The sequence below is a fragment of the Tachysurus fulvidraco genome, chromosome 10, assembly GCF_022655615.1.
Source record: "Tachysurus fulvidraco isolate hzauxx_2018 chromosome 10, HZAU_PFXX_2.0, whole genome shotgun sequence".
Lineage (NCBI taxonomy): Eukaryota > Metazoa > Chordata > Actinopteri > Siluriformes > Bagridae > Tachysurus > Tachysurus fulvidraco.
The window spans coordinates 26,003,671-26,031,333 of record NC_062527.1 but is presented as its reverse complement, the minus strand read 5'-3'; the positions used below and the strand labels follow the sequence as shown (position 1 = coordinate 26,031,333).

Sequence of the window (27,663 nt, the reverse complement as noted above, 5' to 3'; positions counted from 1 at the left end):
GTTCTCCTTTTATACATGGAGCTATGTGTGTGTGTCTTCCACTGTGCATGACTTCCTCTAATCTTGTCTTTGCACAAGCAGTGCAAAGGTCACTCCGTTAGTCTCCGTTATTTCCACACACCTGCAGCCTGCAATGTTCTTGTCTCTTCAGCCTAGTGTGCACCTGGAAACAGTTCAGTTCCCCTTTGTTACTTTTTTGCTGTTCCTAGTTTTTGGTGTGTGAGTGTATTGGTACAGAATGTTCAATCTTAATTTTTGTTATTCACAACATTTTCTATTACACGGTCTATTAGAATGTCACGAGCTATAGTGTTGAATGCATCACTAAGATAAAGTAGAACTTATTTTCAGGTGCACTCTTGGTCCCAAGGCTAAGAACAAGTCATTTTGACATTGTTTCTGTGCTATGATGGGTCCTGAAACCTGACTGGAATTCTTCAAAGATATTGTTCTCCTGTAAGAAGGAGCATAACTGAACAGACACAGCCATTCCTAATATGTTGTACTTAAATAGCAGGTTAGAAATGGGTCTGTAATTTGATAGTTCATTAGGATCTAGTTTAGGTTTCTTAATAAGAGGCTTAATAACCGCCGACATGAGGGGTTTAGGGATGTGACCTAAAGTTAACAAAGGAGGTAATAATATTGAGCCAGAAGTTCTCCAGCTGTATGTAACTCTTCTTTCGGTAGATTCTCTGGAATGGGATCTAACAAACACTGAAATATCTGTAGTGATAAGTTTATATAGCGCTTGCAGTTGGACTTGTGGAACTTTAGGCATAGTTTTTTGTGCATTGTGCTGCTGCCATATGATTGGCTGATTAGATATCTTCATGAATGTTTAGGTGTACAGCTGTTCCTATTGAAGTGGACAGTGAGTGTATTAACACACTTGTAAAATCTTCATTTTCTCAATTGCACAGAGTTGTGTTTTTGGCAAAATAATTTTATTTCCACAGCACATCACTTTCACACTTATACGCTGAACATTTTGACTAATCCCATGTACAGGTAAAGCTGCGGGATACAAAATGAACAGGAAAACTGCATTAATGTAGATCATTAATCATGATACTTCCTATGAGATTTTCATGGAACAACTTTATTGCAAAGGTCCGTCCCACAGCATGCAACAGGAAATTTGTTAGCTTTCTGCAACTGCAAACACTGAGCCCGTGTTAAGCATCTCTTTCCAACAAATGAACCTGAGGGAGTTAAGAGAAGAAAGATATAAGTAGACATTCTATAGCAAACCAGTTCAAAAATCATTAATGTCATTAAAACATTTGAAAAAGCTGGGAGACTTTTATTTTTAAATAGTTTCACACACACACACACACACACACACACACACACACACACACACACACACACACACACACACACACCTATTACAGAGAACCTGATGGTATGTTGAACATTAACAGGTCTGGCAAAAAAGAAAATAAAATCTTTCAGTGTAACATTAGACGTACCACTGGGGGTAAACACCCTTGTGGCAACACAGGTGTCTTGACCACTGGTACAGGTTACAATAGAACATTTTCCATCAGGAGTACACTTGTGACATTTAAGGGCAGAACCTGTGGAGACCAGACACGATAAAGGTTTTAGAGATACAATGTTTATTTTACTGAAAAATTTAGTAGATTTTTTCTCGATTTTTAAACTAACATTCTTTCCTAATTTCAAGATCCGTTGAAGTTTTAGTTTGAACCATTTTCAGAGTCAAGACAATAGGCCTTGACTTTAAATGAACTTGAAGCTCAGGTCACTCACCACTGGTCAGCAGAAGGGCAAGAGCCAGAATCACAAGCAGCATCTTCATGATTCTGAAATTGATTTCAGCAGCTCCATCAGATGGAAAACTGTGACAGCTTTGCTAATGTTGCTCATACCTAGCTTTATATCGTTTTATATAAGAAAATCTAAAAACACATTCTGTCATAACCAATGCAAATGCACACCAGAAGAACTTACCTTGAGCGTTACACACTACAGTATGAAATTAGTCTCTGAGCTTGAACTGTGCACCTGTTCTACATCCCACAGGTTCATCATTCCTCTTTTAAATGAGCCTCTTGGTCAGGTTCCCACCCTCCTGGTCACATGCTTCTCTAGTCCTGTGATTTATAATATTTATTCGTTCTCATTGTTAAGTTTAGCATGGGGTGGTGTACCTGAGGGAGCAAAGTGTTAAATAAATGTTAGAAATAGGAAAATGTAAATATTTACTAATCTATATATTTGTTCAGAAATGTGTGCACGCTGAAGATTAGCCTAAGAATATGTAGATAAAACAGAGATAATTGTGACCAATTAAATCAATCAATTAAATTTTAATTGTGTAGCACTTTTAACACTGGACATTGTCAGGAATCAGCTTTATAGAAAGAAATTAAGCAGATTTGAAATTCTAAATGAGCAAGATAGAGGTAAGAACTGGTAAGAACTCTGGCAGCTGCATTTTGCACAAACTGTAGCCTGCTATCTGAAGATCCATAACAAGCACCTAGTAATGCATTGGAATATACCAGTCCGGGGCTCATAAATGCATGAACTATCTCAGCATCAGAAACAGATAGGATGTTTCAAAGCTTAGAAATATTTCTAAGGTGGAAGAGGGCTGTCTTTGTAATATGGACAAAGGGATATTTAAAGGACGAGTTGCTATCTAATATAAGACCCAGGTCTTTTAGTGTCGAGCCAATGACAACAGCACATCCCTCTAAATGCAAGTTGAATTGTTGGAAATGTGTGTACGCCAGTTTTCGCGCTATGGTTGTGATCTATAAAAAACAAACTTGACGGGAAAATGTGCACCTTTAAGCAAACTTTGAGACGTGCGTATGCACATTCTGGAGACAAAGGGAATTGGCGACACAGATGGTGAGGTCGTGAACTTAAGTTAGATTGTAGAAAATTCATGTGAGACGAACGATTATAAGAATTAATGACATTTAATTTTCACTCCATTTCATATGTTATATCCACATTATCATAAAGATTAAATCCAACAGTGTTATTTGTGCCGATTGTTTTAAGCTATATACATCTAGTAAAATCCAAACGTAATTCAAAATGTATTAAAAATAAAATAATAATAATCAGGGCTACTCCGTCCAGGGTGTATCCTGCCTTGATGCCCAATGACGCCTGAGGCACAGGCTCCCCGTGACCCGAGTAGTTCGGATAAGCGGTAGAAGATGAATGAATGAATGAATGAACGAATGAATGAATGAATGAATAACCAGCGCTTACAATCACATTGTCCACAACGGGAGCACAGACGGGGATGACGCGACTACATGTGATACAGAATAGCATGAAATACCCATTTATTAGAGAACTACAGAACACAGTGTACAAACTAAATATTTTCCTTAATGTACATATATCATAAAATGTCAAAGTCTGCAAATACAGTCATGAAGCACAATCGCTATTCATCATCAGTCCTAACTATTACGGTGTTCATTACAAAACCATCATGTAGAAGCATGTGTTAAATATAGTATAACATTTTCGTCTTAAATTTTCACCCACAAATTAATTCTGTGATTTTGTCAAGATGTTAACGCTCAGTCTAATTGCAAGAAACATATAAATCCTCCGGTGACAAGGGTATGTAATACTTCATGATGACTGGCTAATAAGCCGATTTAGATTCCCTAGAGCTGTGCTCTTAGATCTATGTGTTTAATTGGGTCCAGTATTAGAGAGGGCAACACGCCGGAACCATGCCATCCCAGTCCAAATGCAAGTCCAGCGGGAATTGGCAGACAGGTAAATTATTTATATAAAAAAACTACAAGTAATCCTCAACTTTGTGTCTAAGACCATTTTGTATATGAAATAATTCTATTGGAATCTATCGTCTCACCTTATAGGTCTGGTATATCACAGCCGTCCCTGAGTGCCATAATATCTGTCATTTTGAATGGTATACTTAATATGGGTAGTCAATACATCAGGTTCCCCTACACTGTGTGAGATACATCAGGTTCCCCTACACTGTGTGAGATACATCAGGTTCCCCTACACTGTGTGAGATACATCAGGTTCCCCTACACTGTGTGAGATACATCAGGTTCCCCTACACTGTGTGAGATACATCAGGTTCCCCTACAGTGTGTGAGATACATCAGGTTCCCCTACAGTGTGTGAGATACATCAGGTTCCCCTACAGTGTGTGAGATACATCAGGTTCCCCTACACTGTGTGAGATACATCAGGTTCCCCTACACTGTGTGAGATACATCAGGTTCCCCTACACTGTGTGAGATACATCAGGTTCCCCTACACTGTGTGAGATACATCAGGTTCCCCTACACTGTGTGAGATACATCAGGTTCCCCTACACTGTGTGAGATACATCAGGTTCCCCTACACTGTGTGAGATACATCAGGTTCCCCTACACTGTGTGAGATACATCAGGTTCCCCTACACTGTGTGAGATACATCAGGTTCCCCTACACTGTGCAAGAACAGGCCAAAATTAAAATGCAATTTGCAGCAATGTCTGGTTTCCCAAATGTAATTGGCGCAATTGACTGCGCTCATGTTGCTATAAGGGCACCATCTGAAAATGAATTTGCTTAAGTTAACAGAAAGCATGTGCATTCTATTAATGTGCAAATCATATGTGACTCCAACACGACCCTCACAAACATTGTGGCACGCTGGCCTGGTTCAACACATGATTCCTTTATCTTGACACATAACAGTGTAGGGAACAGACTAAATGCAGGCGCAGTAGCTACGTGATGGCTGGCTTCTTGGTGAGTTTAACAATATTAAAAATTAGAAAATGTAACAATGTTGTTTTTAATATAATTATAACCTGTAGGTGACAGTGGCCACCCCTGAGACGCTGCTCCTCACCCCATTTTTAAACACACAGAGCACAGAGGAAACTCATTATAATGAGGTCCACTCTCATGCCCACGCACTGATTTGCCTTTTGCCCTTTTTCCTGTTCCTTGACAACCTGCTTAGAAACAACAGCGAGAGCACGGCATAGCTTTTCACAGAATTTAATCATAGCATCATCACACATCATTGTCAATGCAGTACTGTTGGTGGGACATAGGGGTGTTATTCCCATGCTTGGGACTGCCAGAAAGAATTTCAAATGAGCATAGGTTAGATCGTTCTCTGATATGTGTTTTCATGTAACGTAACACTAATGGTAGTGCTTTGGGCCATGGCAATCCGGTGTCTTAACAGCATCTGGCCAATTTGTTTTCTAGACTGCCATTGCCACACCTTATGCACTCAGGGATTCCCCAACTAAATATAATTTATGTAAGCAGTGCCTTTGCTACTGCCGTGGAGTCTTGTTTAGCTGTTGGGAAAACCTCTACCCATTTAGAGAACATGATGACTAGGGTTAGGCAATACCTTTTGCCTGCTAATGGAGTAAGTTCAATAAAGTCCATCTGTAGGTATTGGAAAGGTGCTTGTGGCTGGAATGGGATGCCTGGATGCACCTCCAATCCCCTTCCCGCATTGCGTTTCTTACAGATTAAACATTGATCTAAAAACATTTTTTAGAGTAATTTTGGAATCCCTTAGTGTACCAGGACTTTATGACACATGGTCTTTACCATGTGTCAACTTAGCATAAAAAGACAACAATCTTTTGGTAAAACCAGTTTCCCTGAGGCCAATACCAAATACCTTGTTTTTGGACACTTCCCACCTTCCTCCAGCATTGTTTCTCCTCATGATCACTCATACCCTGTAATTCAGTGAGATTTAGGATAGAAGAAAACAGTTCAATCGTGATGTTTATGTTTTGTTTCTGCTCAGGTAGCTTTGCTGCTGCCTTTGCCACTGCATCAGCTTTCCCATTAGCTATGGAAATAGGATCCTTATTAAAAATTTACATATTGCAATTGCTTTTGAAAGTAGGATTGCATCCAAGAGGTCAGCTATCAGGACATGGTGTGTGTTGGGTTTGCCCAAGAAAGTTAAAAAACCTATGTTTAGGAAAACTTGTAGACATTCTGGTCTGTGATTTTCCTAAACTACAGATGCAGTTTAATCTATTTACACCATTTATCAACAATGTGTAACATTTTCTTTTCTAGTTTCTCATGACTCCAGCAGTCTCCTGTCTGAAGATCTGTGTCCGATCTGTCTGGATGTGCTCACTGATCCAGTCACCACTCCATGTGGACTGAAGATAAAAGAGATCAAACACTCAAACGAACTGTGTACTTTGAGGACAGCTCTGTCTCAGCTTCAGCAGATTATGAATGAGATATTCACTATAGAGTTAGATGAATCACTCAATGACAAGTTAAAGAAAACAGGTGAGAAATTATTTTGTACTTTAGATTTGATTAAAAAAAAAGTCTCTAATAATAGACTGAAGAAGATGTTTTAGGTATATATGTTTTGCAAAATCTAAATATTAAATACCAATAATTTATCTGAAATCTAATGACGTGATGTTTTGTTGTAATTAGTTTCCACAGAACTGAAGAGGATTCAGCAGTATGCAGGTACAGTGAGCTTTCTGATTTCCTCTCATATTAAAATGTACATATCAGCATCACACCACTGCATCATCAGACTTATCATCTGTAGATCTCTCCAGATACAAGGAGTATTAAAGTGTCTCATTATCCTCCTCACTATAGCTCCTTATTACTGCCATGCACTAAAGCCCTTAAACCCTTTACTACTTTAGAAACACTGATCATCTTCTTATCTTTCACTAATAAAATAATGCAGGAACAGATGTATGTTTGTACAGAGATTAACTTTATACCTTTTTTAACTGCATGATAAAAGATGGCTTTCTTTGACTATCAGTGGTAAATGTAATCTTTATGCTGTCCATAAGGTGAGTTTTAAAGTCATGCAGTTAGAAAATAGTTTTTACACCATGCAGTGTTTCTGTCATTTACAGATAAACTTGAACATAAAAGTAAGTGATGAATGTATTCTACAAAAATATATTTTTGCACTAACACTAACATAAAATTACTATAACTAAAATATTTTTTGTACCAGTTAAAGAAAACGTGTAGAAATTCAGGCCTGTGTTTTTCAGACCTAAACTACAGACACAGTTTACTGTATGGAGATAATTACTGAACTATTTTGTCCATCTGTATCAAGATTTTTCCTTAAATGTGTTTCTCTCATGTTCTGTGACTTTGTCTTTCCTGAGTGATAAAAATCACAAACACAAATATATCACTAAAGTAAGGATGCAAAAAGAAAATATCACTACTTAGATATCATCAGAATCAGCAAAATCTCCATATGTTCTCACTAATGACAGAAAGAGAGAGAGAGAGAGAGAGAGAGAGAGAGAGAGAGAGAGAGCACAAAGTAAAATTACACAAGACATCTGTGTATATGGAAAAGTGACGAGTATAAAAACTCTTTGTCTATCAGAGCAGAATGTTGTTGTTTTGCTGGACAAAAAAGGCTGAAAGATTTATAAATCATACAGTTAAAAAAGAATAAAAAAACAAACTGTTTCTCTCAATCACTTGAGAGTCCCATGTTTTATTTCTAAATGTAAAACGTACCAGATATTTATCACTAGAGATACTCAGCGTTTTTACCTCAAATGGTTTTCTCTCATGTTCTGTGACCCTTTCTGTGTATTTAGTGAAAAACTAAAATTACAAACAAATTAATCACTAAAATTAACAGTGGCTTCAGATTTTTCATTGCAGAGCTGTGTGCAAACTATTATAGCCTGCCGATGAAATTCAGATGTTGGATCATCAATAAGCAAATCACGGCTAATGCTGCCATACCGTACAAGCCATGCTTCTAAGTTTTGGTCAGATTCACTCAATGTTATGCCATCAACTATGACAGCATCGGAAACGTTCACGTTTTCTCGCTCCACTATATCCATACTGTTAACACTGGGATAGCTTGTTTCACAGAAAGAATTATCTTTGTGTCGTACTGAGACGTCACTGTTGTTGTTAGGCAATCAATCTCCTGGCTGGCTCGCCAAGATTTTTGTAACACTTTCTCTCTGGCTAATAACTTATAGATTGTATAAATAATTTACGCATTATATGCCAATCTATGGACCAGCGTTTCAGAAGAATAGGTATGCTACGGAGAAAGATGCAACAACAACAGTGAACGGACTTGAGGAACAGGTGGATTGAACATACAATGTGTTTATTTAACAATGTTCAAGAGGTTAAATTGAATCAATGTGAAATAATTAAAACAAAAAATATATATATAATCTCACAAATGAAATTATTTTTAAATTTTGTTATTACTTGTGTTTTAACAGGTTTCGGGAAATTTTCCCATTGGTCTTCAACAAAGTAAGTTCTTTGTTCAATAACTTTCAATAACAAAAAATAAATATTCAAGCATAAAAAAAACCAATACATCTCACTTATCAACACACAAAAAAAACTGACACTTCTCAATGAAATAAAATGTCCTTTGATGTCTAAACAAATGTCTTTTCACTGTTGATGAGGGGGAAAAAATGTCTTCATCCGAACGAGGAAAAAGAAGTTATTTGATTTCCTACCATTCGCAGAGTATAGAAAAAAACTGGTGTTTACACAGAAAGTCCAAGAACAACTCAAGGGAGGCTCGCCAGTCCAAACCCTCCTCAAAACCACTGGAAGGCCGGGACGAATCCAGCACACATGCCTTCGAACATCAGAACAAGAAAACAAAAAAAAACAAAAACCTGACCTTGAATAAACAAGGTCATGAAAACATCATGAATATCTTACTGTAACAACATTCAATAAAGTTATCACTATTCATCACTCAACTTCACAGAAACTTGAGTATTCTGAGTATGTACATGTGTCTTTCCAAATAAAGAATATTTTCTGTATATGCAATGTCTGTGACAATTTTTTCCAACATAGCATATTAATTATTATATGGCTAACAATTTCTCATGACATACTTGAGCACACAATCAGCTGTTATGTACCAAATACAGTATTTCACTTTTTTATACATACATATATATAATTATCAAGGCAAATTGACTTACCAAGGAGCTCGTTAACTTATTGAAATTTCCAGAAACGGTGCAGCTACAGCACATCCGATTTAATCCTTTTCTTTAACATCAATCCGTCGATAAAGCACATCAAAAAGGTTATTTCTTTATTTCTGTTTTCCGGAGTTTTAGCAAACACCGCAGTCCTCTGCATCTATGCACGCTAACGAGGGCTGCCTCTAACTCCACAAGCAAACCTCGTGCAAAACCGGAAACCAATTTCTCCACTCCGCTACATTCTGCGCTCTCATTGGCTCATGCTCGGGTTAAAAAACCACTCGCGATTGGTCACATTGATAATCAAGTAGATATATATATTTATATAAAATAAATATTATCTCTGTAATTACACTTATTTTAAGTAGTTTCCAATCGTTTTATTTATACATCTGTATGTTATTATATTAATAACATTATTTATATGTCACTCTGGTAACCTGGGTTACACGTACTAATTGAGTTAATACAATTATTCTCTTGCTCATTAGGAGACTGAAAAATTGACAATTAATTGGGTTACACCACAGCAGTCAGAGAATAGCAGCAAAAGCCATTTATTTCTCCAGCTAGTGCGTCTTTCCCTTACTCACAAATCCATCCAACTCTACATCTCTTTATTCAGCCATTCATCCTTGGGTTAGGGTTAGTGTTAGGGTTACCCTAACCCTTCCATTTTTCATCAATCCTTCCCTCTAGCATTCCTTCTATCGATTCACCCATCTTCTTCTACTTCTGGCTTTTCCAGTTAGGAGTCACCACAGCGAATCATCTGTTTCCATCTAACTGTATCCTTGGCATCCTCTACTGAGCTGGTCCATTTTTGGACTGGTCGTTTTCTGACGTCCACCACCAGTCATTTCATTCACTCAGTTAATTCCTGCAAGTCAACATGTGAAAATAATAATCTTAATGTTTGTTGTTACCAGACTTAATTCCTGCAAGTCTTGTTTTCAAAAAGATGTTTGTGCCACAAATCCTCTGCAGATGTTTTCTTCTCCATTATTCTCTCTAAATCCTAGAAACAGCTTTGTGTGTTAATCTCAGGAAATTTAAACCAGCTAATCTGACACCAACAAGCATGATATAGTTAAGGTCATAGAGTGGTTAAAAAAAAATCACATTTTTACTTAACAATTGTTATGAGAATCAAAAACCCTTTATGAAGAAAATTATAACAAGGTCCGTGATGTCGCCCGGTATGGCTCAACCGGGGCCCCACCCTGGAGCCAGGCCCGGGGTTGGGGCTCGCATGAGAGCGCCTGGTGGCCGGGTCTAACCCCACGGGGCCCGGCCGGGCTCAGCCCAAAGGAGCGACGTGGGGCCGATCTCCTGTGGGCCCACCACCTGCAGGAGAAACCGTAAGGGGCTGGTGCAATGTGGATTGGGTGGCAGTCGAAGGCGGGAGCCTCGGCGACCCAATCTCCGGACACGGAATCTGACTCTAGGGACATGGAATGTCACCTCGCTGGGGGGGAAGGAGCCTGAGCTGGTGCGGGAGGTTGAGAGATACCGACTAGAGATAGTTGGGCTCGCCTCCACGCACAGCTTGGGCTCTGGAACCCAACTCCTCGAGAGAGGCTGGACTCTCTACTACTCTGGAGTTGCCCGCGGTGAGAGGCGGCGGGCTGGTGTGGGCTTGCTCATAGCCCCCCAGCTCAGCAGCCATGTGTTGGAGTTCACCCCGGTGAACGAGAGGGTCGTTTCCCTGCGCCTTCGGGTCGGGGAGAGGTCTCTCACTGTTATTTGTGCTTATGGGCAAAATGGCAGTGTAGAGTACCCGACCTTCTTGGCGTCTCTGGGAGGGGTGCTAGAAAGTGCCCCGACTGGGGACTCCGTCGTTCTACTGGGGGACTTCAACGCTCACGTGGGCAGCGACAGTGACACCTGGAGGGGCGTGATTGGGAGGAACGGCCCCCCAAACTGAACCCGAGTGGTGTTCTGTTATTGGACTTTTGTGCTAGTCACAGTTTGTCCATAACAAACACCATGTTCAAGCATAAGGGTGTCCATCAGTACACATGGCACCAGGACACCCTAGGTCGGAAGTCGATGATCGACTTTGTGGTTGTTTCATCTGACCTCCGGCCGTATGTCTTGGACACTCGGGTAAAGAGAGGGGCGGAGCTGTCAACTGATCACCACCTGGTGGTGAGTTGGGTCCGATGGCAGGGGAGGAAGTTGGACAGACTTGGCAGACCCAAACGTACTGTGAGGGTCCGTTGGGAACGTTTGGCAGAGTCTCCTGTCAGAGAGATCTTCAACTCTCACCTCCGGCAGAGCTTCAACCAGATCCCGAGGGAGGTTGGAGACATTGAGTCCGAGTGGACCATGTTCTCCACCTCCATTGTTGATGCAGCCGCACGGAGCTGTGGCCGTAAGGTCTCCGGTGCCTGTCGTGGCGGCAATCCCCGAACCCGGTGGTGGACACCGGAAGTAAGGGATGCCGTCAAGCTGAAGAAGGAATCCTATCGAGCCTGGTTGGCTCGGGGGACTCCGGAGGCAGCTGATAGGTACCGGAGGGCCAAGCGAGCTTCAGCCCGGGTGGTTGCAGAGGCAAAAACTCGGGTCTGGGAGGAGTTCGGTGAGGCCATGGAGAAGGACTATCGGTTGGCCTCGAAGAAATTCTGGCAAACCGTCCGGCGTCTCAGGAGGGGGAAGCAGTGCCCTGCTCACACTGTTTACAGTGGGAGTGGGAATCTGCTGACTTCGACTGGTGACATCCTCGGACGGTGGAAGGAGTACTTCGAGGATCTCCTCAACCCCACCAACATGTCTTCCATTGAGGAAGCAGAGGCGGAGGGCTCGGTAGTGGACTCGTCGATCCCCCAAGCTGAGGTCACTGAGGTAGTTGAGAAGCTCCTCAGTGGCAAGGCACCGGGGGTGGATGAGATCCGCCCTGAGTACCTTAAGTCTCTGGATGTTGTGGGGCTGTCTTGGCTGACACGCCTCTGCAACATCGCGTGGCGGTTGGGGACAGTGCCTCTGGACTGGCAGACTGGGGTGGTGGTCCCTCTGTTTAAGAAGGGGGACCGGAGGGTGTGTTCCAACTATAGGGGGATCACACTCCTCAGCCTCCCCGGAAAAGTCTATGCCAGGGTACTGGAGAGGAGAATTCGGCCGATAGTCAAACCTTGGATTCAGGAGGAACAATGCGGGTTTCGTCCTGGTCGTGGAACACTGGACCATCTCTATACCCTCACCAGGTTGCTGGAGGGTTCATGGGAGTTTGCCCAACCAGCCCACATGTGTTTTGTGGATCTGGAGAAGGCATTTGACTGTGTCCCTCGTGATGGCCTGTGGGGGGTGCTCTGGGAGTATGGGGTCCGGGGCCCTCTGTTAAGGGCTGTCCGGTCCCTATATGACCGGAGCAGGAGTTTGGTTCGCATTGCCGGGTGTAAGTCAGACTTGTTCCCGGTGCATGTTGGACTCCGGCAGGGCTGCCCTTTGTCACCGGTCCTGTTCATTATTTATATGGACAGGATTTCTAGGCGCAGTCGGGGGCCGGAGGGAGTCAGGTTTGGGGACCACAGGATTTCGTCTCTGCTTTTTGCAGATGATGTTGTCCTGTTGGCTTCTTCAAACCAGGACCTTCAACATGCACTGGGACGGTTTGCAGCCGAGTGTGAAGCGGCGGGGATGAGAATCAGCACCTCCAAGTCCGAGGCCATGGTTCTCAGCCGGAAAAGGGTGGCTTGCCCTCTTCAGTTTGGTGGAGAGTTCCTGCCTCAAGTGGAGGAGTTTAAGTATCTTGGGGTCCTGTTCACGAGTGAGGGAAGGATGGAGCGGGAGATCGACAGGCGGATCGGTGTATCTTCCGCAGTGATGCGGTCGATATACCGATCTGTTGTGGTGAAGAGAGAGCTGAGCCGCAAGGCGAAGCTCTCTATTTACCAGTCGATCTACGTTCCTACCCTCACCTATGGCCATGAGCTTTGGGTCATGACCGAAAGGACAAGATCCCGGATACAGGCGGCCGAAATGAGTTTCCTCCGCAGAGTGGCTGGGCGCACCCTTAGAGATAGGGTGAGGAGCTCAGTCACTCGGGAGGAGCTCAGAGTAGAGCCGCTGCTCCTCCACATCGAGAGGGGTCAGCTGAGGTGGCTCGGGCATCTGTTTCGGATGCCTCCTGGACGCCTCCCTGGGGAGGTGTTCCGGGCATGTCCAACCGGGAGGAGGCCCCGGGGAAGACCTAGGACACGCTGGAGGGACTATGTCTCTCGGCTGGCCTGGGAACGCCTCGGTATTCCCCCGGAAGAGCTGGAGGAAGTGTCTGGGGAGAGGGAAGTCTGGGCATCCCTGCTTAGACTGCTGCCCCCGCGACCCAGGCCCGGATAAGCGGTAGAAAATGGATGGATGGATGGAATTGTTATGAGGTTTGATGTAATAATTAACTAAAGCTAATAGTCAGTAGCTGCATGATTTTATGTATTTTGCTGCTGCCACATGATTGGCTGATTTTAGAAACTGCAAAAATAAACAGGTGTATGGGTGTTTGTATTAAACTGAGCATCGGTAGGGATAGGACCTATTATCCTCTTATAACAGAGGACTCAGCTAGCCATCACAGAATAGAATAGATATTGTTTTAAAGCAATTATAAAAATAAATATAAATTCTGTATATAAACTTGACATTTATAAATGTATTGCTAATGAACAAGCCATGGCACCTGCACCTTTTGATAGATGTAGGTGTGACGGATCATAAAAAAACAAAAGATCTCTCAGTACTGTGGTGTGAGACCATTAAGTGCTTTATAGGTTAATAATAGTATTTTATAATCAATGTGAAACTTGACTGTAAGCCAATACGGTGAGGATAAAATAGAGGTGATGTGTTCATATCTTCTGGTTCATATCTTCTAGGACTCTAGCTGCTGTGTTCTGGACTAACTGGAGCTTGTTTATGCTCCTAATGAAACATCCAGACAGTAAAGTATTACAGTAATCAACCTTGAGGGTTGGATCTTTCCCTTACTCACAAAACCATCTGAATCTGAATGAAATTTTATTCAGCCATTCATCCTTCCATTTTTTCATCAACCCTTCCCGCTAGTGTTCCTTCTATCCACTCATCCATCTTCTACGTTCGGATTTTCCAGTTAGGGGTCGCCACAGCGAATAAGTGCTAGCTGTGTTTCATGAATAATTAGGTCTTCAACCGTCATTTGAAAATTAGCCAGCTGTACGGACCTCTAGGGGAAGTTCATTCAACCAAGTTGATGCCAGAACAGAAAAAAAGACTTGTAGTATGCTTACCTCTTACCCAGAGAGATGGTGGGACCAGTCAAGCAGTGTTGGTAGATCTGAGGGTGTGAGGTGCAGTGCGAGGAGTGATGAGGGCTTTAGGTAAGAGGGAGCTGGTCCATGGAGCAGATGTCACTCCCCTCCATGTTGAAGACCAACTTATTCATGTGACAGACTCATATCAGGTAACATGGAGGGGAGTGACATCTGCTCCACGCAGACACTCCACTGACGTCCCACAGGGCTCAGTACCTGGTCCTCTTCTTTTCTCCCTGTATACTTACACTCTTGGTGAAGTTATTTCTCACATGGGTTCTCTTGCCACTGCTATATCAGTTAAAGCTCAATCCTAGCAAAACTAAACTGCTGATCATCAGGTGATTCATCCCCAGATCATGACCTTGCAATATCCCTGCATAATGATCTGATCTCCCCTTCAGCCACAGCTCGCAACCTTGGGGTAACCATGGACAATCAACTGTCCTTTTCCTCTCATGTTGCTAATGTGTCTTGCTCATAATAATAATAATAATAATAATAATAATAATAATAATAATAATAATAATAATAATAACCTTTATTTTCTATAGCGCCTTTAAAAGAACATCTCAAAGTTCGTTACAAAAGCAAAATAAAAACAACAATAAATACACACATAATATAAAGATTAAAATTAAAGCAACAAATATAGACTATAAAATATGCATTATGCAAAATTACAATTAGTCAAATTAAAAGCTACCCTAAAAAAATAAGTTTTGAGCTGAGATTTAAAAGTGCCAAGAGATGTTGCTTGGCTTATATCAGTTGGTAATGTCAGTTTTTTCCCTACAACATCAGAAGGATTCGACCATTTTGTCCACACAGGCTGCTCAGATACTTGTTCATTCTCTTGTCATTTCAAGACTGGATCACTGCAACGCACTGTTGGCAGGTCTACCTATGAACGCAATTTGTCCTCTGCAAATGATCCAAAATGCAGCTGTATGGCTTGTATTTCACCTGCCTAAATACTCGCATACCATGCCGCTGCTGCGATCCCTCCACTGGCTTCTGGTAGCTACACACATGAGATTCAAAACACGGATACGAAAATACGTCGCTCTGGAAAAGGGTCTGCCAAATGCTGTACATGTAAACAGAATCTTGTGGTTGACCATATCAAACGCTGCTGAAAGGACAAGGAGGATGAAGATGGATGACAGCTTGGCTGATCTAGCAGCATGTAGTTTCTCAGAAACATCTAAAAGGGCTGTATCTGTCGAGTGTGCTGCTTTAAAGCCAGACTGGTTGGGATCTTGGCCGCTGTTCTGTGAATTATAAAAATCAAGAATTTTTGAAAGCAAAGAGAGCATTGATACCAGTCTGAAGTTACTTATGTGAGATGGATCCAGAGCAGGTTTCATTAGAATGGGAATAACCCTTGAAGGTAGTTGGTACATGACCAGATCTTATGGATCTATTGATGATCATGGTGATGAGGGGCAGAAGGCCTTGCGAGATGGTCTGGAGCATAGTGGAAGGGAGTGGATCCAATGGGCAGGTGGTAGGATTGCAGGACTGGATGAGTTGTAAAATCTTGTCTGCTGCTACGGTTGAGAAATGTGACAACAAAGAAGAAATGTGACAACGAATCCTGACTGTGAGATGTAAGTGCAGTCAGAGTAGAAGTGAAGGTCCTGCAGATTTTCTCAATCTTCTTGTGGTAGAAAGAAGCAAAGTCTTCTGCAGTCAGGGACGATGAAACAGGCGGAGTCGGCGGGTTGAGTAGAGAACAAATGATGATGTGGAGCTTACGAGGGTCTGGTGCCAAAGCTTTAAGCTTTTCCCTTGCAGGAGACAGTCATGGCAGAAGTCACATCTGAGGAGAACCTGGCCAGTAGGTACATTAAGAGTCAAGATCTGCATCAAGTTATGATTTCCTCCACTTCCTTTCAGATGATCTTAGCTCTCTTCGATTGTTGCGCAACACATCTGAAAGCCAAGGAGCAGAACAAGAAGGTTTTTAGGTTTAGTGGAGAAAACCTATGGTTGAGGAAAGAGAGGAGAGGAAAGTGTCTAAGGTTAGTGAGAAAAAGGACTCAGGATCAGTAAGAGTTGAAAGAGTGCCAGTAGCTTCAGAAGATGGGGAGACAGAGTGGAGGTTGAGGCAGGTAAGAAAGAGGGCATGAAAGTTTCAGGTAGGATAGGGAGAGTGATGGTGAAGGATACCAGGTGATGATTGGAGACGTGTAGTGGGGTAGGAGTCATGTCTGTAGCTGTTGATGGATGGGTGAAAAACAGGTCCACAATTACCTCCTTTGTGTGTGGGGATGTAGCTGTTGAGCATCAAGGTGACTGAGTCCAAAAGAGTCAGGAGAGAAGAAGATTGAAGCTTATCACAGGGAAGGTTGAAGTCACCAAGCACCATCAGAGGGGAGCTATCGGAAGGGAAAACACTAAGTAGTGTGTCCATTTCTTCCAGGAAGTCACCTACGGGACCAGGAGGGTGGTAGACAACAATGATAACAAGGTTGATTGGAGATGTGACTGAAATGGCATGAAATTCAAAAGAAATTGTTAAATGAGACAAGAGGAGAGGTGTAAAGCACCATCTCTTTGACAACAATAAACCTGTACCACCACCCCTGCCTGTTTCTCATGGTGAGTGAGAGAAAGCATAGGCAGAGGATGGAGCAACTGGTGTAGCAGTGTTCTGTGGGGATATCCAGGTCTCGGTTAGCACAAACAAAGGAGTAATGGAAAGTTAAAGCAGAGATAAAATCAGCTTTCTTTACAGCAGACTGACAATTCCAGAGCCCACCTACCACCACTGTGGTTCAAATCCACAATTTCTTATGAGGTTCAAATACTTCATTTTATTACTTCATAATAATAAATTGTATTATTATTATTATTATTATTATTATTATTATTATTATTATATATGTTTTCCTCTTCTGTTTCAATACTTATGTAAAGATGCTTTGAGACAATATGAATTGTTAAAAGCACTATACAAATAAATTTTATTTAATTGTTATAAAATAGTAAGTGACAGGTAAAGAGTTAGCATGTGGATTAGGTCTGGTTTTAATGAGCAGAATTAGATTTTTAAACAAGTTGTGATTTGTAGTTTACTTATCTCAATGATAATCAATACAAATAATATAAATACAAATGGATGCCAAGAAAATTTGTAGTTCTCAGGAATTGACTTGATGGCAGGATTAGTACTTCATTAGGACATCATCTCTGTGATATTTAAAGATGTAGTTAAATAATTTGAACTTATTCCACCATTAGGACTTTATTAAAGATTTAAATTGATAGAATAACAATGGTTAATATTTGTAGCTCATCCTTTGTTGTCTTTCCAAAATCTGTTTCTACAGATACAAACTTTGTGCTGGGAAACGCTCAGATTGTGGACTGGCCCATTGTCTACAGTAATGATGGATTCTGCAAACTTTCAGGATACCACCGTGCGGAGGTCATGCAGAAGAGCAGCACCTGCAGGTAGAGAAACACATTTCTGTTCACAGCATGCTCTAAATCTCTCTATTAAAACCGTAAATTTGCTAATTTCATCCTTATAATTCAAACACAAATTATTTAGAATTGAGACACAATCAGATCTGCCAAACTCAAAAAGGAATGAAGAAGTGGGGGTAAAAATAAAAAATAATTGTAACCCCCTTGCATTCATTTGGACAGTTTAAAGACCCCATAACAATATACAACTTTCATATCACCTTATTAATCTCTTTTTCTCTGGCACAGAAATAGTATTCTTACACAACATTAACCATTAGCATACTGTGTGCCTCAGGTATGTGTATAACACTCAATTAAAACTTAAAATGGTAAAATCTAATGTTAATGTTTCTGATCCATACAGTACGGGGGAGAGACAGAACACAGTGATATATATATATACTTCTGGTACATGCCAAAATGCATTTCATTGCTGTGTACCTGTACATTGCAATGACAATCAAGTTCTATCTATCTATCTATCTATCTATCTATCTATCTATCTATCTATCTATCTATCTATCTATCTATCTATCTATGTATATAAATTTGTCTAATTTTTGTACAAGAAATGCAATTTTGTAGTGCAACAAAATCAATAGTGTGCTATCAATGAAATTACATATATTAATATGTAAACCAAGCTAAGGGTATGTAGCATGGTGTGCAATAAGGCATCGCTTTTAATGTGTAAAATTTAATCAGAATTTTCAGTAAATCTATTTTTTTAATGCTAGTTTTATGTATGGTGAGCTCATAGACAGAGAAACAATGGAGAAGGTGCGACTGACATTTGAGAACTACGAGATGAACTCATTTGAGATCCTAATGTACAAAAAGAATAGTGAGTAACAACACACAAACACACACTCACAATAAAGGCCCTTAATAATGAATAAAAATAAGTTCAAAAATGTAAAGTCACTTTGGATAAACACATCTTCTAAATGCCATAAAAGTTTCATGGTACCTGGAATCAACCTATAATTATCATTATTACTGAATTTTATTTCCATGTACCATGAGGAAACTAAGTCAAATATTTCCTTGCCATTTATTAGGCTAATATAATATTTGTAATATTTTTATTACTGATCTGCATTGTTGTAATCTGTGTGTATCTCTTTGTCAGGAACACCACTGTGGTTTTTTGTGAAAATTGCTCCCATACGGAATGAACAGGAGAAGGTCGTACTTTTCCTTTGCACATTTAATGACATCACAGCCTTTGACCAACCAATTAAAGATGAATCCTGTAAAGGTGGGTATGGCCTTAAAACCTACAACATGTGCCATTTTTATGTACTATATGTCTGTATGTACTGTAGTGCACTTTTTGCCCGCTTTGTGGTGAGTGAAACCCCAAATTCCAGTGCAGTATCTGAAGTTAAGTGTGGGAAAATTTGGGTGTGTGCTCTTATTCTATGAACTATTACCACTATATGGGGGTAGGCCGGATGTTGTAATAGTGTTGAGCTATAATATTGTATATCGGCATTAGGTCGTGTATGAGTTATAGGGAGTATAAGAGCTATATGGACTATAATATAATAATATAATATAATAATATATATATATATATATATATATATATATATATATATATATATATATATATATATATATGTATAATTATGTATGTAATATTTCATTTCTATATATAGATATCTGAATAGATGACGCGTGAGACAGAGATAAGGGGTGTAGTTGGTTTATTGAAGTCATAGAACTCAATAGGCAGAGCTAGGCCCAGGCACAGGAGACGTAGGAGAGTAGTCGGGAGATCCAGGAGGTGGGGAGGAGAAGGTTGAAGGAGAAGAAGGAGAGGCAGGGGGTTCCAGCGCAGAGCAGCAACGCTCAGGAACAGTATGAGGACAGCCATCGGTCTGGGTAGAGGAAGTGCGGGCCTGAGGCCTTTTCACAATGTAGGATGGTGTGAAGGGATGCTCGGGGAGGTTGGGAGAACTGAGTTGTTCCATGAATGTGATAAGCTCACGGGTTATATGGGCCAGCTGGTAGCGGCGGTAGCGGACCAGAAGTTCGGTGGGCACAGGTCTCGCATAAGGCATCATATAAGATCTCATATAATGGCGAGAAGGCCGAATAGGTCGGCCATCTGGACGATCTTGCTGACTCTGAGCATCTGAGACAAACAAGAAAAAGGGAACCTGTCCTTTAGGTGAGAACAGAGGAACTAAGGCTTAAAATTAGAATGCATGTGCAGGCCCAGTCTGGACAAACACGACAGACTGAGATCATAAGTCTAGCAAATTTAAGGAGTCAGCATAAACAGATCTCCACATATATGCCAAACAACATTATAAAATGCAAAAGCTTAGCTTAAGGAATAATGCAATACGTTTACTAACCAGATAAAAAACTTACTTGTAAGTCAACTACGGCTAATATATAATCTATAATCCAGTTGATTTGGAACCGTATGTTACTGTAATCAAGGAACTCATATCCTAACATAATTGATCAAATACCGTCGAATGTCAAGAGTCAAGAGTCAAGAAGCTTTTTATTGTCATTTCAACCATATATAGCTGTTGCAGTACACAGTGAAATGAGACAACGTTTCTCCAGGATCAAGGTGCTACATAAAACAAAGACAGGGCTAAGGACATGTAAGTAGTCTTAGCCACATAAAGTGCAACTGTGCAACCTGGTGCAAACAGTGCAGGACAAGACAAGCAAGACAGTGCAGGACAAAAGACAGTGCAGGACAAAAAACAGTGCAGACATTAAGTTACAAGACAATACAAAAAGTACAAAAAATGCAATACACAAAAGACAATAAATGTCATAATCATATTAATCATATCATAAATCAGAACTCCTATATCATAGGGAGGGTAGGTGATTGCGGAATTGAGTATTATCACTGTGCTGATTAGTTATATCTTTAATATCTTTAGGTTATATGTAGAGAAGTGATTAATTTAGTGTAGGGCGAATAGGTTATAGGTGATTGTCATGATAACCATACATAGTATAGGCGTACAATACAGATAATCATAGTACTAACACAGGTAATCATATAGTATAGGTTCACAATACAGGTAATCATCTTAAATACATATTTTATATATATAGGCGTATAATCAAGAAGAATCATATCATATCAAATCGTCATACATAAATATATACATAGGAAAAAACAGATAGGGGAAAACACACCCATTGCAGCTGGAGAATTGGTGATTGATTGAGAGATTGGTGAGATTGGTCCTCAAAACGTGCGTTTCGTCTGGGTGATACGGGTGATACGTGACAGGGAGCAGGACAAGATGTTCTTGGGGGCACAGCCTTGACAATAGTTTTGTCAATGCAGCATATTTTTAATAATAATGCAGAAGTTCGGCGGGAGCAAAAACAGGCCAAACTTAATTTACGGTGAAAGGGCAGACTTGTTTTTCGGGGAAATGAAGCAGGGGGGCCACGGGCGATTCTGCAATTCTGTAGTGTCAGGAGAAGAGCTAGACAGGTCAGGTGGATAATGACGCACGAAGGTATGACGGCACCTAAGAGTGCCATGGTATATAGAAGGGATTTTCTGAAAGGGGGGGAACTTTTTGGGTGACAACTCGCTGTTTGGGGTTTTTTCTTTTCTTTGATACTTTGAACTTAGAAGTTTTTCCTCCTTGAGCTCAATGGAAGCAGGGGCCGATCAGCATCAATAAAGAGTTTTGCTCATTCTCATCCAGGTCTGGAAAGTTTTCTTATTATTCAAATTCAAATAGTACTAAGTATAAAGATTAAAGTGTGATTAATTGATCAGTATTAAGTAGTAATAAATATTAAGTATTATAAAACTACTTATTTTACTTATTTTAGTATTAAGTGTGAAGTGTATTGACTATTATCTATTATTGATTATTAAGTGATTATTAATTTGGCTGTAATTCACCCCTGGCATATGTCCACTTGGAGGGTGGCTCTCCAAAAATTTCCGACATAAGTACACAATAGCCAAAATGCACTGCTCTTTTTAAGCCACTTCTTGTATGTTTCAAATCAAGTCAAGAAGCTTTTATTGTTTTATTTCAGCTTTTATTTCTATACATCTATATATAGATATATCTATATATATAGCTGTTGCAGTACACAAGCAGTTTTGCTACACAAAACAAAGACAGAGCTAAGGACGTAGTAAGTAAGGGTGCTTTCACACCTGCCTTGTTTAGTTCGGTTGAATCGTACCAGAGTTCGATTGCTCATTTGGTGCGGTTCGTTTAAGCAGGTGAGAATGCAGCAATTCGAGGAGGTCTAGGTCTAGGTCCACCTCTTCAAGGAGGTCTCTGTACACTTTCAGATGAACTCTGGAGCCGTTCATTTGTGGTGAGAACACGATCCGAGATAGAATAGACCTAACTGCAAAAAGTATTGTGCAGTTTTCTCTTTATTTAGCAAACATCTCAGGGACAGGGGGTTTCATAGGTCTGTGGAGCAGTGCCGGGTTAAGGTGAAAAAAACTCCACCAGCAGTACATCCAAGCGCGGGATGCACTTAATAAAACAGGCAAACGAGAAAGACAAGTTCCCCTGGTACGATGACCTAGACAAAATACTTGGGACAACAGTGCTGTATACAAGCAATGTAGTAGATTACAACTACAAACATAATTGCAGCGCACAGTCGTCTCTCATTTTCCTCTTTTTGTTTACTTCCGGAGTTTCGTTGAAATTTCCTGCACGTTTATTCTGACCAATCGAGAAGCAGTTTAGGAAATACACTCAAAGACATGTGGCCAATGAGTGATGTGGATGTTATCACATGACTGCATTTTGGTTAGTTTCAACTGGTGCGGAACAGAACAATCAGTGTGGTGTGAAAAGGAACCAAAACTGATAAAAACCTACAATGTATCATTTTTTGCTTTTGGTCCGGACCAAATGAACCGAACTATAGATGTGAAAGCACCCTAAGCCCTAGATACATAAAGTGTATCTGTGTAACCTGGTGCAAACAGTGCAGGACAAGACAAACAAGACAGACAAGACAGTGTAGGACAAAAGACAGTGCAGACAAAAAATTACAAGACAATACAAAAAAGACTACACACAAAAGACAATAAACAGCGAGAAACAGCACTGACCAGTGTAAATACTGTATGTTCAACATTATTGCATGCAGTAATACGAGAATGAAAACAGTGTTAGGAACAACAGCACTGCTCAGGGAAATGTTGAAGATGTCAGAGAAGACATCTGCTAGCTGTTCTGCGCATTCCCTGAGCACCCTGCCAGGAATGTTGTCTGGTCCAGCAGCCTTCCGAGGCTTAACTCTGCATAGAGTTCTCCACACGTTGACCGTGGATAGACAGAGTACCTGGTCATCGAGGGGAGGGATGGTCTTCCATGCCGCTATATTGTTCTGCTCCTCAAACCGAGCATAGAAGTCGTTCAGCTCATCTGGGAGGGAGACATCACTATCACAGGCAGGTGAAGCTGTCTTGTAGTTCTTGATTGCCTGTATGCCCTGCCACATGCGCCGGGTGTCTCTGCTATCCTGGAAGTGGCTGTGGATTGCCTGGGTGCTTTGCCTCTCTGATGGCTCGGGACAATTTGGACCTTGCTGTTCTTAGGGCCACCCTGTCCCCTGTTCTGAAGGCTAGGTCTCTAGTCTTCAGCAGTGCATGCACGTTAGCAGTCATCTACGGCTTCTGGTTGGAGCATGTGGTGATGGTCTTGGAGTCAGTCATGTCGTACTGTATAAGTACAAGTATACTACAAGACTCTTTTCTCTGAGTGCCAGAACCAAGGTGGTGGAATGAACTTCCCCAAGGGGTCCGGACAGCTGAGTCACTGGATATTTTCAAACGGCAGTTGAAGACCTACTTATTCAGGAAAAATTTCAACTAGCATTTCTTCAGCCTACCTGAAGATGTTCCAGTCAGTGCACTCAAAGCAGTCCTGAAGAGCAGTGGTGACTTGTACTGGCCTAGTTTTCACCTGCTTCAGAACCGGTTTAGAGTCTGACGGGTGGTCTGTATGCTGGAATTAGCATAACAGAGATGTGGTCTGAGCAGCCGAGGTGGGGGCGGGGTACGACACGTGCCGGGAATGTTTATGTAAAAAAGATCCAGCATGTTTTCACCTCTCGTCACAAAGTCCACATGCTTATGAAATTTAGGGAGCACTGACGTGAGATTTGCATGATTGAAATCTTCGGCGAAGATGAACGGTCCATCGGAACATTCTGCAGATTCCTAATAGCCTCGTATAGCTCACTTAGCGCCTCTTTAGCACTTGGGGAATGTAAACTCAGACATTGAAAACAGTGGTGAATTTACGTGGTTAAATAAAATGACCTGCATCTAACAGTCACAAACTTTACTGACAATGAGCAGTAACTAGAAACAAGCACAGAGTTCTTACAGCACTCGATGTTGATATAAACACACACACCAGCATTAAACAAGTTTAGCCCATTGAGCTGAATGGCGGCATCCGGAACTCTGTCGCTGAGCCATGTTTCCGTGAAAACAAAGACACAGCAGTTATTAAACTCTCACTAGTAGTCCAGTTTATTGTCCAGGGAGCAAACATTAGAATGTACGGGAGACCTGGCCAGCTAGGTTTGTTTTTAGCCTAGAATGGACGCCCGTCCGCTTACCGTGCTTCCGCTTCCTCATGCATCCTTCGGCATCCCCTCTCCTGGTCTCCGGTATCAGGCAACACCGAGGACTGGAGGCCTGGTCTCCGCTGCAAGCCGAGGTTGCAAAGCCTTTTCAGCTACTGCCGTGCCACCATCTTTTCACCAAAGATCACGTTTCGTGATGAATAGAGAATGATGTGGTTTGTGAAACATCTTTGCTGGACTAAAGGTGTTGAGGCATTTCACACATGAGTTTGAATTGTACACATTGTGCTTCATTATGTACACATTGTGCTTCATTATGTGAATGTGAATGTGTTGGAGTGTTTTTACAGTGTTCTGTCTTGTTTGTGTGTGTGTAGGTTGGGGTAAATTTGCACGTCTTACCAGAGCTCTGACCAGCAGTCGAGGTGTCCTGCAGCAGCTCCAGCCCACTGTCCACAAAGGAGAAAATGTCCATAAACATTCCCGTCTGACTGAGGTACAAATCTTACTCAGGTTTGTCAGGTCCAGTTACCCTGTGTGGCAGGTACATGTGCAGTAGCTGACTGTAGTCCATTTTTTATTCTGCACAAAGTACCAGGTACAATTAGAGTTAGGCTAAAGCTAAACCCGCATTCATAATTAATCCCAAGCATCTTTCTTGCAAATGTTCGGTCTGTGGTGAACAAAATTGGACAAACTGTGGCTTTGAACAATGCACAATTGTATTAAGAAATATGATGTCGTAATTTATATGATATTTATTTATGTTATGATATTCATAGTATTTAACATCCCAGTAGCACTATTGAGCTAGAGGGTCACATTGTTTTCTGGGCAGACAGTAAGGCAATGGACACTGGCAAGTGCAAGGGTAGAGGTCTGTGTACATATGCTGACAAATCATGTGCACAGACTCTACTGTAATTAAAAAAAAGTCATTGCTCGGCTTATTTAGAATATTTGATGATTAAGATCAGTTCGTTCTATTTACCAAGAGTAATCACAGCCATTGTTGTGACTGCAATGTACATGTAACGCCACGGGTGCCTTTCATACATGGAGGCCATCAGCACACTTCTTTATAGTCTCTCAGTATAGCTGCAGGCCTAGCTAGGGCATAAAGGCCCATCTCATTCAGAGACCCCCAGGTCCCAGGCCCGCACTCCAACAAACCATTAAATGGCAGGGGCCCAGCCAGGTAGAGGGGCCCTTCACAATTCCTGCTTTTTCTTATCTGCTACCCTCCTCCTATGGGGGTAAACAGGTAAACCTCTGGGTCTTTGACAACTCGGGGCAGCAGGAAATTTTATTGATGAGGGCTTTTCCCGCAGCTTGAAGGTCCACTTGGGGGCATTTCTGCAACCCCTACTGGTTCATGCCCTGGACAGGCACTCGTTGCATTGGCTGTGACACACCAATCTGTCTGTTGCTATATCTGATTCGGGCTCTCGAGCCATTCCTTATCTTTTACAAACATAAAGCCATGGATCAATATATCCAAGAGGCCTTATTCATCGGCCATATTAGCCACATCACTGTTGGGGGCAGGCTTTTTCTTTGTCAAAAAGAAGGATGGGAGCCTGCAGCCCTGCATTGATTACCCTTTGACCTCCTGCAACAGGCCAGAGTCTTCTAAACTCGACCTCTGCAGTACATACAACCTGATCCGCATCAGGGCAGGGGATGAGTGGGATAGGGATAGATATATAGTATTTTAAGTTAATCTTTTTTTTATTATTATTAATTTTAAACTTTAATTGCATATATTTACTTATTTTTTTCCCTTATTATTATTATTATTATTATTATTATTATTATTATTATTATTATTATTATTATTATTATATATTTATTTCTTTTTCTCTCTCTTCTGTTTCCATACTTCTGTAAAGCTGCTTTGAGACAATTGTTAAAAGTGCTATACAAATAAATAAAATTGAATTGAATTTGAATGAGTGGAAAACTGCCTTCATCACGCATTTAGGGTTTCTGAATATCTGGTGATAATGGATGGCCAATTTTCGTAATGAACAGCAATTTTCGTAATGAACAGCAGTTTTCCAATCCCTCATTAGCATGGCCCTAAAGGAGACCCTAAACCACTTTGCATTCGTGTACCTGGACGACATTCTCATGTTGAAAGATCATTTCATTTCGTTTCATTTTATTTCTGTCATTTAGCAGACACCCTTATCCAGAGTGACTTACATTTTTATTTCAATTTATACAACTGATCAATTGGGGGTTAAAAGCCTTGCTCAGGGGCCCAGCAGTGGCAGCTTGGTGTACCTAGGATTCAAACTCATGACCTTCTGATCAGTAGTCCATCACCTTAACCACTGAGCTACCACTGGGAGTAGCTAGAACTGGGAGAAACAGCAGCAGTGGGATCATGGCGGCTGAACCCATCAAAGGCCTCACATGCACAGTGGAGTCTGAGTGCCTTGAGTAATGGATGTGGAAATGGTGGAAAGTGGATCATTTTGGGTGGAAACATCACAGGTGAGAACACGGCCGAGAATGTTGGGAGGATTGTATTTAGGCCAAGAACAAGGTAAGAAGAAGGCACTAAGTTATACATGGCATTTAACAAGTTTGATATACAGTAGAAACAAACTAGGGAGTGAGACAAGTGGCTGTAAACACTAGACACACACAGCAATTTAAAGAACACTAAAAGCAATAAAAACTAGGATAAGATCACACACACATTAAAATATTAAAAACTGTAGGAATGCATGAGACTGCACAAACTAAATTACTAAACAGAAAATTGTAGAAATACATTTAGAATGAGAGTAGAAGCAGATAGCAGAGAACTAGTAGCACCACTGAGTTCCTGGACAGTCTAAGGTGCAACCTGTCGGTGTCGGATAGACTGAAACATAATGCCCCAGAGATGTTGTATTAGATTGAGGCCATGCGAGAGTGGGGGCCAGTTAATAGTATTAATTCCTTTATTCTCCAATTCCTGACTGCCACATGAGGCCAGACAGTGTTGTGCACCAGGAGGAACCCAGGATCCATTGTTCCAGTGTAGAGTTTTACAATGGGTCTGACAAAAGGATTTTATCCTGATACCTAATGGCAGGGAGGGTCCATTGTTTAGCCTGTAGAGGTCTGTGCATCCCTCTATGGATATTTTAATTCAATTTCAACTAAATTTATTTATATAGCACTTTTAACAAATTAACATTCTCTCAAAGAAATATAGAAACATAAGAGAAACAAATAAATAAATATATAATAAGAAGAAGAAGAAGGAAAAAAAGAATAAAAAT

The 27,663-nt window shown here is 41.1% G+C and overlaps 2 protein-coding genes across 2 annotated transcripts; one reads left to right on the top strand and one right to left on the bottom strand.

Moving 5' to 3' along the window:
* Positions 1–938: 938 nt before the first annotated feature.
* On the bottom strand, positions 939–2,844 carry LOC113642606 (lymphocyte antigen 6D-like). Its single transcript, XM_027146192.2, has 4 exons — positions 1,981–2,844; positions 1,780–1,832; positions 1,476–1,583; positions 939–1,205 (listed from the first exon to the last, which is right to left on the bottom strand). The coding sequence occupies exons 2-4, from the start codon at positions 1,826–1,828 to the stop codon at positions 1,090–1,092; spliced, it is 273 nt and encodes a 90-aa protein (XP_027001993.1). The 5' UTR covers positions 1,829–1,832; positions 1,981–2,844; the 3' UTR covers positions 939–1,089.
* Positions 2,845–17,597: 14,753 nt separating this feature from the next.
* Positions 17,598–24,949, top strand: LOC113634864 (potassium voltage-gated channel subfamily H member 1-like). The gene is made up of 4 exons (XM_047819289.1): positions 17,598–17,776; positions 18,532–18,638; positions 18,927–19,055; positions 24,760–24,949. Exons 1-4 carry the CDS (start codon positions 17,598–17,600, stop codon positions 24,939–24,941), a joined length of 597 nt encoding a protein of 198 aa, XP_047675245.1. The 3' UTR covers positions 24,942–24,949.
* The last annotated feature ends 2,714 nt before the right edge of the window (positions 24,950–27,663 follow it).

Excerpts from the sequence above, each read along its gene's own strand:
- LOC113642606 (XM_027146192.2), bottom strand. The coding sequence starts at position 1,828 with ATGAAGATGCTGCTTGTGATTCTGGCTCTTGCCCTTCTGCTGACCAGT. Across the intron at positions 1,584-1,779 it reads TGCCCTTCTGCTGACCAGTG|GTTCTGCCCTTAAATGTCAC; the intron begins GTGAGTGACCTG and ends TGGTCTCCACAG. Across the intron at positions 1,206-1,475 it reads AAGGGTGTTTACCCCCAGTG|GTTCATTTGTTGGAAAGAGA; the intron begins GTACGTCTAATG and ends TAACTCCCTCAG.
- LOC113634864 (XM_047819289.1), top strand. The coding sequence starts at position 17,598 with ATGGTTAATATTTGTAGCTCATCCTTTGTTGTCTTTCCAAAATCTGTT. Across the intron at positions 17,777-18,531 it reads CAGAAGAGCAGCACCTGCAG|TTTTATGTATGGTGAGCTCA; the intron begins GTAGAGAAACAC and ends TTTTAATGCTAG. Across the intron at positions 19,056-24,759 it reads TAAAGATGAATCCTGTAAAG|GTTGGGGTAAATTTGCACGT; the intron begins GTGGGTATGGCC and ends GTGTGTGTGTAG.